Source organism: Raphanus sativus, chromosome 6 (assembly GCF_000801105.2).
Source record: "Raphanus sativus cultivar WK10039 chromosome 6, ASM80110v3, whole genome shotgun sequence".
NCBI lineage: Eukaryota > Viridiplantae > Streptophyta > Magnoliopsida > Brassicales > Brassicaceae > Raphanus > Raphanus sativus.
In genome coordinates, this window is record NC_079516.1 from 17,711,559 (window position 1) to 17,726,197 (window position 14,639).

At 37.7% G+C, this 14,639-nt stretch overlaps 4 protein-coding genes across 8 annotated transcripts; 3 read left to right on the top strand and 1 right to left on the bottom strand.

The window, feature by feature from the left end:
* Window positions 1–38: 38 nt before the first annotated feature.
* Window positions 39–2,962, bottom strand: LOC108813070 (serine/threonine protein phosphatase 2A 59 kDa regulatory subunit B' eta isoform). 5 transcript variants are annotated; one of them, XM_018585503.2, is made up of 4 exons: window positions 2,804–2,962; window positions 2,573–2,675; window positions 1,198–2,468; window positions 39–559 (listed from the first exon to the last, which is right to left on the bottom strand). In XM_018585503.2, exons 3-4 carry the CDS (start codon window positions 2,428–2,430, stop codon window positions 257–259), a joined length of 1,536 nt encoding a protein of 511 aa, XP_018441005.1. In that variant the 5' UTR covers window positions 2,431–2,468; window positions 2,573–2,675; window positions 2,804–2,962; the 3' UTR covers window positions 39–256. The 5 variants fall into 5 exon arrangements, with proteins under 5 accessions (XP_018441005.1, XP_056843938.1, XP_018441007.1 ...); XM_056987958.1 differs by having other exon boundaries at window positions 2,573–2,632; window positions 2,804–2,955; XM_018585505.2 differs by lacking the exon at window positions 2,573–2,675 and having other exon boundaries at window positions 2,804–2,961.
* Window positions 2,963–5,221: 2,259 nt separating this feature from the next.
* On the top strand, window positions 5,222–7,412 carry LOC108806160 (F-box protein SKIP14). The gene is made up of 2 exons (XM_018578198.2): window positions 5,222–6,753; window positions 6,828–7,412. The coding sequence occupies exons 1-2, from the start codon at window positions 5,794–5,796 to the stop codon at window positions 7,299–7,301; spliced, it is 1,434 nt and encodes a 477-aa protein (XP_018433700.2). The 5' UTR covers window positions 5,222–5,793; the 3' UTR covers window positions 7,302–7,412.
* A 503-nt stretch (window positions 7,413–7,915) lies between these two features.
* LOC108813452 (trihelix transcription factor GT-4) lies at window positions 7,916–9,728 on the top strand. The gene is made up of 5 exons (XM_018586011.2): window positions 7,916–8,552; window positions 8,628–8,666; window positions 8,879–9,016; window positions 9,103–9,327; window positions 9,409–9,728. Exons 1-5 carry the CDS (start codon window positions 7,982–7,984, stop codon window positions 9,633–9,635), a joined length of 1,200 nt encoding a protein of 399 aa, XP_018441513.1. The 5' UTR covers window positions 7,916–7,981; the 3' UTR covers window positions 9,636–9,728.
* Window positions 9,729–10,657: 929 nt separating this feature from the next.
* On the top strand, window positions 10,658–12,926 carry LOC108813451 (putative pentatricopeptide repeat-containing protein At3g25970). The gene has a single exon (XM_018586010.2). It carries the CDS (start codon window positions 10,746–10,748, stop codon window positions 12,852–12,854), a length of 2,109 nt encoding a protein of 702 aa, XP_018441512.1. The 5' UTR covers window positions 10,658–10,745; the 3' UTR covers window positions 12,855–12,926.
* The last annotated feature ends 1,713 nt before the right edge of the window (window positions 12,927–14,639 follow it).

Sequence of the window (14,639 nt, forward strand, 5' to 3'; positions counted from 1 at the left end):
TTAGCGTGGCAATTTTGCAGGTATCAAAGCAGAGAAAATGAATGAACAAAGACAGTCTCAAGAACGTGGGAACATAGACAATGTAGCAACAACAACAAAAAAAAACAATTAACAAGAAGATTTTACAGGAAACAAAAAAAAATATTATAATAATAATAATGGGAACTTGGAAGAAGAAGAAGAAGAGACCCAAATATTGAAACTTTTCTCCTGAATTGATGATATCACAATTCTCTATATAGCTCTAAACCCTCATTTACCCTTTTCGCATTCCAACTTCTTCCAACCGTTTCCAAGTGGCTTCACGTTTGGCCTTGGTCTCACCTTCCTTTGATTCGTCTTCTTTGAACTTAGCAAGGCATTCCTTGAACAGCTCAGGGTCCAGGTCTTGGAATATCTTCCTCACGTTTAGCGTCAAGCTATGAACAGCTTGGTTCCAATGTTTCTGTGCGTTTCTTTCCAACGCAGGGAATATAATTGGGAGAATGACTTTGCGGCTCTGCATTATCAGATTCTCTATGTGATTGTTGTTCCATAAGAATAAAGCTCTCTCTGCAACCTGCACACAAACCAAACAAACAGATACATCTTATAGTATGAAACAAAGACTAGAGACTTAGCCACAACTCAACTAGATCCTGAACCTACTAGACGTTCAATGCCAAAGACATTTACTGGTTGCATAACTTTCTATTAGCAAATCGATTTATCCAATAACCTTTTCTCAAGTAAGCATCATCCAGTGCAGAATACAACCGTCCTAAACCATTAATACTTATTCATTTCTAAAACATTAATACTTATTTAGTTCTAAACATTAACAAATATGTTAAGTTAAGCAATAATATTATTATAAATCTATAAAATAATACAATTTCTTCGGTTTTGTATATTTAATTTTGATAATTCATTACAATAATCTTATGATTAAACTTAAAAACTAAAATATGTCATATAAATGTATAATATATCTGAAATAAATCAACAATTTGCTAACGTTTAGGCGAGGAAGCTCCGAATAATCCCACCTAGTCACTAGTCCTCTATCAAGCGTCTAATAACAGCCTAGCGATTTTTAGAACATTGATCTCATATAAAGCACCTAACAGGCCGCCTAATGATTTGTTGAACATTGCTTTCATTAATGCAAAACTTAGTATTCCATTTGATACAACAGTAAGTAGCGTTACAGGTTACCTGAAAATGCAGGCTGTTCAAACACCGAGCTATCTGGCGAAAGAGCGGCACCATACACCGTTGGAACTCCGGAGGCTGAGTCGCTTCAAGCACTTCCTCCAACTCATTCAAAAACATGACTTCTTTGGAACTATTCGTCACGGGCCAGTACTTGAGCAACCCTCTTATAACCGTATCAGCGAGTTTGCAATCCTTCTCCACAAACTGCGTGATGCAATAAGACAACTGCTGGTGATACATCTGCAAGCACTTGGGTTTGTGGAGCGGTATCAAAACCCGAACCAGAAACACTTTGTGCTCTTCTTTCAAAGGAAGAGCGAAACCGTTGATTATACTTCCCAAGATCTCGAGGAACTCGGCGATCCCGTTGTGTTTCTCTGTCTCGAAGACGAACCTGTAGAAGATGTTGTTTATCGACTTCCTGATGAAAGGACGGTGGACCATGAATTTGCCGTAGATCCGGTGGAGGATTGTTTTGAGGCAGTCTCTCTCTCTAGGATCCTCTGAATCAAACAAGTCTAGTAGCCTCAGGACGAAGGATTGGTCTATGTATCTTTTGGCCAGTTTGGTGTCGGTCTCAGGGGAAGCAACGAACCTCAGGAAAAGCTCGTAGACGAGCTGCAAGTGAGGCCAGGCGAGATCCATCGAAGGCTCTTCCTCCTCGAGGTCTAAAGCGTCGATGACTTTGTTCTCGCGTGGCTGTGGGTTTAGCGTTCTGAAGATGTTTGCTGAGACCATGCGCACCACTTCTTGGACGCTACCTTCGCTGAACTTCCCGTTCGCGGAGTTCACGTAGTCCACGAGCTCGAGTAAGGTTTGTCTCTTGATGTCTTTCTCCTTGATGTTCTTTGTGGGATCAGTGAAGTCGAAGACTACGCGGCAGAGGTTAAGCTTCTTTATGAAGAGGGTTTGCTTTTCGGTGTTTGGGACGTCTTTGAAACTTGGTAACGCTTCGTAAGGAGTGAAGACTCCTCCATTGTTGTTGTTGTTGTTGCTCTTTGGATTACCATCAGAGGAGGAGGCAACAGGAGGAGCGCTCTTTGTCTGTGAATGCTTTGTTTTCCCGACGCCATTATTGTCACTGCTTTTGGAAGTGGAGGCGTGAGATGAAGATGAAGAAGAAGAAGAAGAATGGGAACCGTGTTCACGTCCTCCTCCACGATGATTATGATGGTGTTCGTTCTTTGAAGACTTTTTGTTGTTGGGAAGCTTACTTAGAATCTGTTTCCACATCCTTTAACACCAACCACAACTTAGATTCTCTTCATCATCTGATAAACGCAAAAAATTTAAAAAATTTAAAAAAAAAAAAGAAAGGGTTCGAATCTAAAAGATCAAAGGTTACAACTTTATGAACAGAAATCAAATCACGAACCTGGAAAAAAAAAATCGAGAAATTTTTTTTATCTTCTTCTTCGTTTAACGCAGAACAAATCTAAACCAAAAAGACAAGACCTTTCTTGGGGATTATCGAGGGTCTGTAATAGAATCTCAGATGAAAACGCGATTGGAGAGAATCAGATAAGGAAAAACAAGATGAAAGCTTTTTACATTCATTCTTCTACCAATTTGATTATACGAATTAAAGGTCAACAGAAAGACATACCCAGATGAGAAAGAAGAAAAAGCGATTACAACGATGACGATGATGATGATGATGATGATAACAACATTCAAAGTTCTTCGGACCTCTTTTGTGTTTTGTTTCGTTGTTCTTTGTTGACTTGAGAACCAAAAAAAAAAAATCTGTTTTTATTTTTATTTTTATTTTTTTCTTGTGTGATCTGGTTATAATTCTTCTCTTTCTTTCGGATGAATGATCCAACGGCTTTCCTTTGATCGATCAGACTTTTTTTCTTTTTTTTTCTCTTGTTAATTATTTAAATTGATTTCTTGTCTGAGCCAGCATTCCTTTCTTTTAATAGTATTTTAATTTAATTAATTAAATCTTGTGCAAATGGCGTCTAGGCTGCTGCTTGCTACTAGTCTTTACTTTGTGTTGTTTTCATGTTTTGTATGATAAAAGGAATTTTGAAGCGAGCACTTAACCCAAAAAAATTGAAGACTAGGACAGGAACACGTCGTTTTAGTTTTTTTTAGCAGTTTGAGTTGTCAAGGATGACATTGTATTCGAGCGTGGCGTTTACGTAAAAGAAGAATATCATCTTCTATGGATGATGTGATCTTATAAGTGGAAGTCCCATGCTTACCATACTTCTCTACCCGAGATAGGTTTCTTTGCTTTGATTAAGTGGGCAAAACTTATTGAAATAGATGAGAAATACGACTCTCGCTCTCTCCGATTCTTGTTCAACAGAATGACAATCACTTATTGTTCCTCTCTCTTGTCTTGCATGAGCTAGATTTAAAACGAGGCCTCGGGATGGGCCTGGTAAATCCCGAGTCCAAAACCATTTTGAGAAGCATTCATGATGGATGGTCTTTAACATGTGTTTTATGGTTAAAATGTTAAAATCTATTAGCATTTTCATTTTTTTTTTGACAAAAGTTACACATGAACAAACTGAGAAACAAACTACAACAAAAAAACCGACAAGAAACCTGCCACCACGGAAAGAGTAGACATGTCACTAGATCGGAAGGAGACTGGCTGCAGTAAACACACAAGGCACAAGCAAATAGAATTTGGCTTGTCTAAACTCGCCTCTAAATTATTACACTTAACCTTGCGGACCAGCAACTACATCCAAACGTTATTATGCACCTACATGATTCCAAAAAGGCAGGGAAAACGTCTTGCAATCACCGTTGCTCGGAGACATGATGATGAAACCTAAAACATTGCTCCCCAAGGTCCCCAACCACAGAAGACTATACGGATTGCTTATTCAGTTATTTATTGTTTAGACGAATTAATCTCCTGTTTTAAAACATTTGTCTGTGTTTCAAAAAAAAAAACATTTGTCTAACTTCCTTTGTCAGAAAAAAAACATTTGTCTAACTTAGTAACAATACAACCTACTGACCATCCAAATATCTTCGAGAAATTAAATCGTCTGCTTTGTTCATAGTGTATCGTTATTCTTATTATTTTGTTCATTTCCGAATATGTCACAAAGAGGAGAAGAATCTTGGAGACGTTTATGAAGGTTCGAAGCTTAACTTCTTCAACGAAGCATTCCCTTACCCGTCTGCGTCACACTTAACGTGTTGTTAAAACAAACTCTTCAAAAAAACAAACTCATATTTATACGGCATATATTCCCTTTTTTCCTTAAACATGATTTTATAAGTAGTTTTCTACCACTTCGTGACAAAAAAAAAAGTAGTTTTCTACCACAATTAAATCAAGACAACACATTCCTTTCTATCTGATATATTTGCTTTTGCTTAGATGCCACCACATCTTAACAAACCTTTATTCGCTTTGAAATCTACATCACCTAATTATTAATGCTCTATCTATCTATCTATCTATCTATCTATCTATCTATCTATCTACATTCTCTTATTGGTGAATCTGGTATGGTTTCCAAGAAAAACATCATTTATTCCACTTTCTATTTACCAAAGAAACATGTCTCAAACTCACTGTACAATGTCTTTAATTAGCATAAATATCAAAGTAGCAACCATTGATTTACAACGAGATCACCATATCTTTATTTTAATAATAATAATGATGTTAAATGAATTTTATCATCATTAATTAAAAAGTCTTCAACTTTCATAGTAAAAAAAACTGTATTCATTAAAAAAATATACAATTAAGTAAAAAAATCAAAGGTGTGCTGCAACAATTAAAATAAAAGGTGTATGCTGCCTAATTAAATCGTCAAATAAACATGTTTTATGTGTATTTATCATCAAATCTAGAAAGAAATCAGAGAATCCGAATTTGTGGACAGATCAAAGGAGCGAGCAGAATGACAGAGAACTCTACAAAACGACACGTGTCCACCACCCCCTAAAGAGTTTGAGTGATCTCACCGTTACCCTAATCTTATCTCTTTCCTTTTTTTTATTTGTTCCTTCCTCGATTAGTATATATATATATTTTTTTTATCTCCCTCGTGAAATCTCGATCAAGGAAAAAAAAGTTGGGAGTTTTTCTCGCGCGATATTCTCTCTCTCTCTCTCTTTTTTTTTGACTCAGTCGACGAACAAAACAACCCCTTCTCTCTGTCCCTCCTGAATCGAAGTTGCTTCACCTTAAAGGAAGAAACTTGCTGCGTTGTGTTGTTTTACATTCCGATTAAAAGGAGATCTGGCGGCGAGGGTTTGGTTTAGTTCGGTTTGGTTTCTCCGTTGATCACGTTTGAAAGGGGTTTCCTTATATATTGGTTTATCCAATTCGATCAGCAAATCCTACTATCTTTTAGTTTAGATCAAGAAATTTAGAAAATTTCCAATTTATTCATTCATTCTTTTGTCACTGTTGATACGTCTCATCTAGCTTTTTAGTTATAGCCTATAGGTTTCTGGAAGCTCTGGTGACTAGTATTTTTTTTGGTGTTGCCCATCAAAGAGCTTTCTTATCTGTCTCCATAAATAAACCCACACAAAAAAAGTTAGTTTTTTTAGGGATTCTGTACAAAAAGGGTTTTTTTTTAGGTTTTAGATTGACTAATAGGAATGGCGTTGAATTTTTCTCATAGACACCTTTCTTCCCGTGTCTCTGAGCAACCAGTTGAGGGGTTATCTGAGAGGAACGGTGTTGTTTTCTCCCACTCTATCGACAAAGGTGACTCCTTTGGTCACGGAAGGAACACTGGTCATCTTTTCTCACATCCTTGGTGTTCAAGTATCGACAAAGCTGACTCCTTTGACTATGGTGGTGATGTTTTCTCACATCCTTGGTGTTCAAGTATTGAGAAAGGTGGCTCCTTTGACTATGGTGGTGGTCTTTTCTCACATCCTTGGGGTTTAGGTATCGAGAAAGGTGACTGCTTTGACTATGGAAGGAGCAGGGGAGATTCAGCTTCTGCTGATGTACTTGATGTTCTGCCGTCTGATCCGTTTGGGATGGATATGAACAATACTTTCACTGCTATTACTGGGTGGCTTGAGGATTTGGAGGTTGGTTATGGGAGAGATGAGATTGTGATTGGTGATGGAGACCACCAGCTCTTTGCTGGGTTGAGTTTCATTTGGAACAATGCAATGCGATTTCAGGAGTTCAGGGAGAGCAGTGTGTACGATAATGGGTTTGTCGGGTCATTGTTTGGGTTTGAAGGTGATGGACCTTGTCCTGGTGCATTCATACCCGCTACTACTAGTGTGGATGAGGTTGGAGGAGAGGGTGCAGACGTTCATCCAGCGTTTGGTTTTTGTCTCTACCACTTGGGAGTAAAGGATCTTCTTTCAGTCAGTATGGTTTGCAAGTCTCTGCATAATACTGTCTGTGATGACTCGCTACTGTGGAAACACGTCCACATTTCTCAACCGTTGAATGACAAGTTCAATGATGAATCTCTTCTGCGGTTGACCGAGAGGGCTCACGGCACTATGCAGTGTCTGAGGCTCGTAGATTGCTCGAAAATTACAGAGGATTGTCTTAGAAAGGTGTTGCAACGCAACCCACAAGTAGTCAAGGTGAGGGTTTCTTTCATTTGCTGTGACGAGTTAATATTTGATTATTTAAATCTAATATTGTTTTATTTTTTCAGCTTGGCGTGCCTGGATGCACAAGGATCAGTATCGATGGCCTTGTGAGCATCTTGAAGGATTTGAAGTCTGCGGGGAAGCTTAAAGTGAAACATTTAGAGACCGGTGGTCTCTATGGAGTTACTAAAGATCACTACGATGAGTTGTTGGACTTGTTGGACATTGACAACAGTGTCAACAGGACTATGCATAAGCCGCGGTTTTACCATAGAGGATACACGTTCGCCACCTGCGACGATGTTGTCCGGGGGCTAGATATTGAGATGTGTCGGAAATGTGAGAACTGGAGGATTGTGTATGACTGTCCAGCGGAAGATTGTAAAGGGAAGGAGGAGTGCCGTGCTTGCTCTCTTTGCGTACAGAGGTGTGTTCAGTGTGGTCGGTGCATCAATGGCGTGTACGAGGAGACGTTTTGTCTGGAGTTTTTGTGCTCTGGTTGCTCGAAGCCTCGTCACCTCTCGTTTGATGATGAATAAAGCTTTCCCTTCCATGTTTCGTTGAAGGAATAATAACTATCATAAAGATTTGTTTTGGTTTTAGACAATTATTTATAATAAAATAAATAAAAGATGAGCTTTGGATTATTATTCTCTCTATGCATTCCAGTTAACTTAAGATTGAGCTTGTGGTTTCGAGGTAACAATTTGGCACAAAAGTTCGTGGAATTATTCAAATAAAAATTAGGCTTGAATCTGGTTAGTTCGGTTACGAAAATATTGTTCGTGTTTAATTGATATTCGGTTTAAATTAGATTTCGGTTCAATTTAATTACAAATTAATTTTGGTTGAATTTGGTTATGACAGATAATATTTTTAGTCATAATTTTCGGTTATGATTGGGAATGAGAAGGTCAATATATTTGGTTGTGATTGGTAAACATGGTTAAAACCTTTTTTAAGAAAATGAAAATTGATTACCAAACCGAATTGATAACCGACACCAAATCAAACAGAACTCATAATCGAATATGAATTCTAGAACCAAGAATTTCGGTTCGACAGTTGCCAAGCCTAATTGCTATTGCACACGCCACGCGCCAATGGCTGTAAAAAGAAACAAGAAATTACTTTCTTACTTTAATCTTTACACGAGTCTTCTTATCTTCTCCTTCCTCCTTCGTCACGAAGAAGAGGGTCAAGAAAACTAAAAAAAACAATGTTCACTTCCTCCGACAAACCTCCTTCTCCAATCGATTTCTACAAAGACGACAACTCCAACTCCAACCAATCTCCAACCTCACGAGACATAGAGATGATGATCGACGGACACCAACACCAACACCAAATCCTCCTGGGAGACAACAACAACAGCAGCAGCAGCAGCGAGGACCACGAGATCACCACCACCAAGGCCCCGAAGAAGCGAGCTGAGGCGTGGGTGCAAGACGAGACCCGAACCCTGATCACGCTCCGGAGAGAAACTGACACTCTTTTCAACACGTCAAAGTCCAACAAGCACCTCTGGGAAGAGATCTTGAGCAAGATGAGGGAGAGAGGGTTCGATCGGTCTCCGGCCATGTGTACGGACAAGTGGAGGAACCTGTTGAAAGAGTTTAAGAAGGCTAGTAATGACGACAAAGGTGGGTCCGGCGGGAAGATGTCTCATTACAAGGAGATTGAAGATATTCTTAGGGAGAGGAGCAAGAAAGTGGCGGCGGTGGCCACGTCTTATAAGAGCGTTACTACGCCTTCTAAAGTTGATTCCTTTTTGCAGTTTCCTGATAAAGGTTGAAACTTTATGTTTACCCTTTTTGTGCTGTAAAGGATAAGTCTTTGCTGATATGGTCTTTATGTTACTGTAGGTTTTGATGATGCAGGCATGTCCTTTGCATCTGCTGAAGGTACTAATCTTCTTGAAATGGTATTGAATCAGTCCTTGCAATGAGTTAATAGTTTGTTGAACCGTAGACTTGTGAAGCTGATGTTGTCTTTCTTGGCTAGTTTAGTTTTGGGTAGCTAGTTAGTTTAGTTAGTTCTCTAGCCTCTTACATTAGTAGTGTAGCTTGATTTGTGGTTGTAGTTTTAAGTGTTGATGTGAGTCTACTGTGTACAGGTAATGGGAGGCCAACGCTAAATCTTGAAAGGGAGCTTGATCATGATGGGCATCCACTCGCCATTGCTTCTGCTGATGCCGTCACTGCAAATGGAGTTCCTACTCCTTGGAATTGGAGAGAACCTACTGCTGGAAACGGCAAGAGTTTTTATCTTTTCTCATAGAACTCTATGTTTCCACTTCTGTTTTTGTCTGTGGTTTCATAGTGTCATGTTATGTAGCAGGGAGTGATGGTCAGCAGTTTGTGGGGAAGATCATAACAGTGAAGTATGGAGACTATACAAGAAGAGTTGGGATCGATGGTACAGGTGAGGCCATCAAGGAAGCTATCAGATCCGCGTTTAGGTTAAGAACAAGGCGAGCTTTTTGGGTTGAGGATGAAGAACAGGTTGTACGCTCTCTTGACAGAGACATGCCTCTAGGGAACTATACACTCCATGTAGATGAAGGTAAGTAAAAGTAAAGTCTTTTTGGCTTTTCTCTTCTGGTGTTGAGGTTTCTCAGCATCTATATATATCCAAAAAATGCAGGAATAGCTGTTAGAGTGTGTCATTATGATGAGTCTGATCCGTTACCAGTTCATCAAGAGGAGAAGGTGTTTTACACGGAAGAGGATTACAGAGAGTTCTTGGGACGAAGAGGATGGACGTGTCTGAGAGAGTTTGATGGAGGGTTTAGGAACATAGACGGTATGGTTCGGAATGTAGATAGTATGGATGATCTTCAACCTGGTCTCTTGTACCGAGGAATGAGATGATGAGATAAACGAGTAGTGCAGGCAGCTAGAAGATAACCCTTTTTTTTTCTTTGTACATATATTTCGTCGATACATTTCATCTAATGTTAGATTGGTAGAGTTTGAAAGAACTGAATCAAAGATATGCAAGGGACAGAGACAATGAGAATAGCTTAACAAGAGAGACTTTTGTTACTTCTTCTTCTTTGCAACGTGAATGTATAGTAGAGGACTCGATCTAGGTGAATGGAACAGCCAACTTCCGTGTCTGTATATGCCAATACATCAAACACACCTAAACCAAAACAACGAGAATTAGAATGAGATACCCAAACAGACATAGACAGATCACTTTGGTTTTTTGTTACATGCGTCATCTCGATAAGGCAAGTAAGAAACGTTGGAATCAAACTGTCTCATAATAGCTTGGTTCTCCCTCATGATCTCTTTATCACTTTTCTCTTTTAACGCACTGAAATGAAAAGCAAGACAACATGGTGAAAACAAGCATACATAATTTTAACATCTATTATAGCATTTGAGTTTTGGGTTTAGTAAATATTATTTAAAGATTTAGTTATAGGGGGTGAGGTTGAGTTTGTAATCTTCTACCAATAATTATTAGATATTTATAAATGATTTAGGAGGGTTAGTTTAATCTTTGTATATCACAAATTTATGTATTTATAAAAATATTTACCATTGAAAACTAAATTTGAAATCTCACAATCAATTTGGGATAACATTAAAATTATTCGTTACAAAATAAATAAATAAAATATTTTAAAATGCAAAAATGAAAAATATTTACATTTAAAAAAAATTCTTTGAGAACGGGCCTTGTGGTGAAGTGGCAGTGGACGGGTCTGGGACGCCAACAAATTTCAAGTTCGATCATTCACATTGTTTTGTTCATCTAAAGCGGATACGGGGTTTAACCCTTATGTTTTACAAAAAAAAAAACCTCTTTGAAGTTCAGAAAAACGAAGTTCTCTTTTATAGTTGTGTGTGTTGTGTTGTGTTGTGTGCACTGCTCTATTGTTCAGCAGTTTGAGCCAAATCACAAGAACCCTACCAATAAAGTCAGTGACTCAAATGAGACCATAATCACTGTAATAACCAAACAGATGAATGAAACCTTTCTTAGCCTCTCTACTAGAGAGCTCTCTCCACTCCCTCCAAAAGCTCTCCTCCACTCACTCCCACGCCATCAAACACGGTTACATCTCAGACGTCTACGTATCCAACAGAGTCCTAGACTCCTACATAAAATCAGGCTTCCTGGGTCACGCCCACAACCTGTTCGACGAAATGCCTCACAGAGACACAGTCTCTTGGAACACGATGATATCCGGATACACAAGCTCCGGGAAGCTAGACAACGCGTGGCGCTTGTTCACATGTATGAGAAGATACGGTTCCGATGCTGATGGGTTTACTTTCAGTAGGCTGTTGAAAGGTGTTGCTTCTGCGAAAAGGTTTGAACTTGGGGAGCAAGTTCATGCTTTGGTTGTTAAGGGAGGTTATGAGTGTAATAATGTCTACGTTGGGAGTGCGCTTGTTGACATGTACGCGAAATGCGAGAGAGTTGAGGATGCTTTGGATGCGTTTGAGGAGATTTGGGAGCCTAACTCTGTTTCTTGGAACGCTTTGATTGGTGGGTTTGTGCAGGTGAGGGATGTGGAGACTGCTTTTGGGTTGTTTGGTTGTATGGAGGTGAAGATGATGGACGATGGGACTTTTGCTCCACTTCTTACTCTGCTTGATGATCCCATGTTGTGTAACTTGTTGAGGGAGGTACATGGTAAGGTTTTGAAGCTTGGACTTGAGGAAGAGATTACTATCTGCAATGCTATGGTTAGCTCTTATGCAGATTGTGGTTCTGTATCTGATGCCAAGAGAGTTTTTGATGGCTTGGGTGGGTCGAAAGATTTGATTACATGGAACTCGATGCTTGCTGGTTTCTCTAAGCTAGAGCGAAAGGACTCAGCTTTTGAGCTGTTTGTTGAATTGCTTAGGACAAGAATCGAAACCGATGTTTATACTTACACCAGCATCTTAAGCTCTTGTGATGAGCATCAATTCTTCGGACAGTCCTTGCATTGTTTGGTTATAAAGAAGGGACTGGAACAAGTAACTTCAGTTTCGAACGCGTTGATCTTTATGTATATTCAGTTTCCTACATGCTTCATGAACGATGCTCTCTCGCTATTTGAAACCTTGGAAGCTAAGGATCTTGTCTCTTGGAACTCAGTGTTGACAGGGCTTTCTCAAAAAGGTCCAAGCGAGGATGCGGTTAAGTTCTTTAGCTACTTGGGATCTTCAAATATAGAAGTGGATGATTACGCCTTCTCTGCAGTTCTGAGATCATGCTCTGACCTTGCAACACTTCAGTTAGGTCAGCAGATTCACGCTCTGGCTACTAAATCAAGCTTTGAATCAAACGAGTTTGTAACTAGCTCTCTGATCTTGATGTACTCAAAATGTGGAGTTATTGAGAACGCGCAAAGATGCTTCCAGCAGATTTGCTCAACACACAGTACAGTAGCTTGGAACGCAATGATCCTCGGATACGCTCAACACGGTTCAGGGCAAGTCTCACTTGATCTCTTCTCTCAAATGTGTAACCAAAACGTGAAACTAGACCATGTAACCTTCACTGCAGTTCTAACAGCTTGTAGCCACTCTGGTCTGGTACAAGAGGGACTCGAGTTGCTTCACTCGATGGAACCGGTTTACAAAATCCAACCTAGAACAGAACACTACGCAGCTGCTGTTGATCTCTTAGGCAGAGCAGGGCTTGTGAACAAAGCCAAAGAGTTAATCGAATCAATGCCATTGAGTCCTGATCCAATGGTGTTGAAGACTTTCCTTGGAGCTTGCAGGGCCTGTGGGGAGATTGAGATGGCTACTCAGGTGGCTAACCATTTGCTGGAGATGGAGCCAGATGATCATTTCACGTATGTGTCGTTGTCTCATATGTATAGTGATGCCAAGAAGTGGGAAGAGAAAGCGAGTGTGAAGAAGGTGATGAAGGAGAGAGGTGTGAAGAAAGTTCCAGGTTGGAGCTGGATTGAGATTAGAAATGAAGTTTGTGCTTTTAATGCTGAAGATCGATCTCATCCTCTTTGTGAAAAGATTTATTTGATGGTTGAAGATTTGACTCAGGAAATGAAGTGGTTTGATTCTGATAATGAGTTTAATTATCAAGCTTCACCTCTAGATGTTAATCACTCTTAGTTTCAGTTTTCTAAATCAAATTGTTGTTCAAAAAGAAAATGTCTTACTTCCAATATCTCAAAATAATCCATATTTTAGAAGAAAAAAAATATTGTTTCAATTTTTTTAACATTTTCAATGTATTTTATTTAAATAATTATGATAAATTGTAAACTTTAAAAAACTAATTGTGTTTATTAAATTTTGATTGGATAAAAATTGTTGGAAATAGTTAATTATAATCAGTGTTATATTTATAAACAAAAATTTCGATGTTTTAATTAATAAATGTGAAGTGATAGTATAAGAAATGACAATTATGATCGAACTATCTCGTGCTTTTATTGGGCCCATACTTTATTGCCTGCTTTGTGTGATCTTTCTGTTTGTGGGCCTTAAATTTACTTGGAGTAGAAAGGCACCAATATTGAAGCACGCCAAGAGCTAGCGTGTTCTAGTCTTCTAGTCTTCTAGATGAAGCTCCTTGATGAGGTAAGGTTGTTTCGTCTTCGTAGGACCTACTTCTTTTTTTTTCCTAACTTGTTTCTTTTGTCAAATTCATTTTTCCAATTAAATATTAACTTGCGTTGACAACAACCAATTAGAAATCATTTTACTATTTCAATTATTAACCACACCTACTAGTATTTTTGAGATTTTTTCTCCGAGTACTTGCACATCTTAAAAAAAACATACATTAATTTAAAGATTTAACATGTGATTTATACTTTTGCAAAAAAAAAACTAGTGATTTATATTGTGTGAGTTAAACCCAGGTACTATTTTATTTTTAACATTACATTTTAGATACTGCTAGTGGCAGAGCCCAGCTAAACATTTTAATGGGGTCATTTACATAGTAAGCATATATTATATGGTCAATAAATTATTTAAAAATATATTTATGTTATTATTTTCAAAACATAAGTAAAATTATCAATACTATTAATTCTTCAACATGTCCAATTGATAGTAGTTGGGTCCACAAAAATGTTACTACATAATCAATATTATATTAGATTCATATATCAATATAAAACTAATTATATAAAAATAACGACTTTTTACTATACATATATACACGTAACATTCACTGTAATCCCAAATTTTTAGGAGCCCATTTTTCCAAATACAGTTTTATTAGACAATTATATTAATAACAAAGCAAAAGGAATAAATGATGATCGTATTTGATATTAACAACTGATAACAATATATACAGATATAATACATTTTTTGTAAGCAGTTTAGTTATTGTGTCTACTTTTTTTTTACTAAGGTTCTAATGGGTTGGTATTAATACGTTGTGTCCAACTAAATATTTTATAACTGTATCTAAATAATTATAACCACCTTCTAAATATTGATATATATTATGTTTAATTATTTATTTATTCAATTAATAATAACTAACTTCTATTTATTTTTATAATTGTTCCTACTTTAATATTGTTACTAACCACGTCATATGTTTATTATTATTAAGTTTTGATGAACATTCAATTCTCTCAGAAATTATTCATGCGACAATTTCTCAAAAACAGTTATATTTTTCGTGATTTAACTCAGTTCCAAAGAAACCCAGGAAAAACAGTTATATTTTTCAATAGGTATTTGCGTCTGAAAAAATTTCTGAAAAAATTCTCATCAACACTGTAAAAAACAGTTATAATTTTCAACGGATATTTATAATTTCTGAATTTTTATATTTCTCAATGTTTTCTTACATTGAAAATAGTGTGGATTGGTGGATTTCGGATCGTGGCTACCTGTCGATCCGCAAAGTATTTAAAAAATTTAAATTAA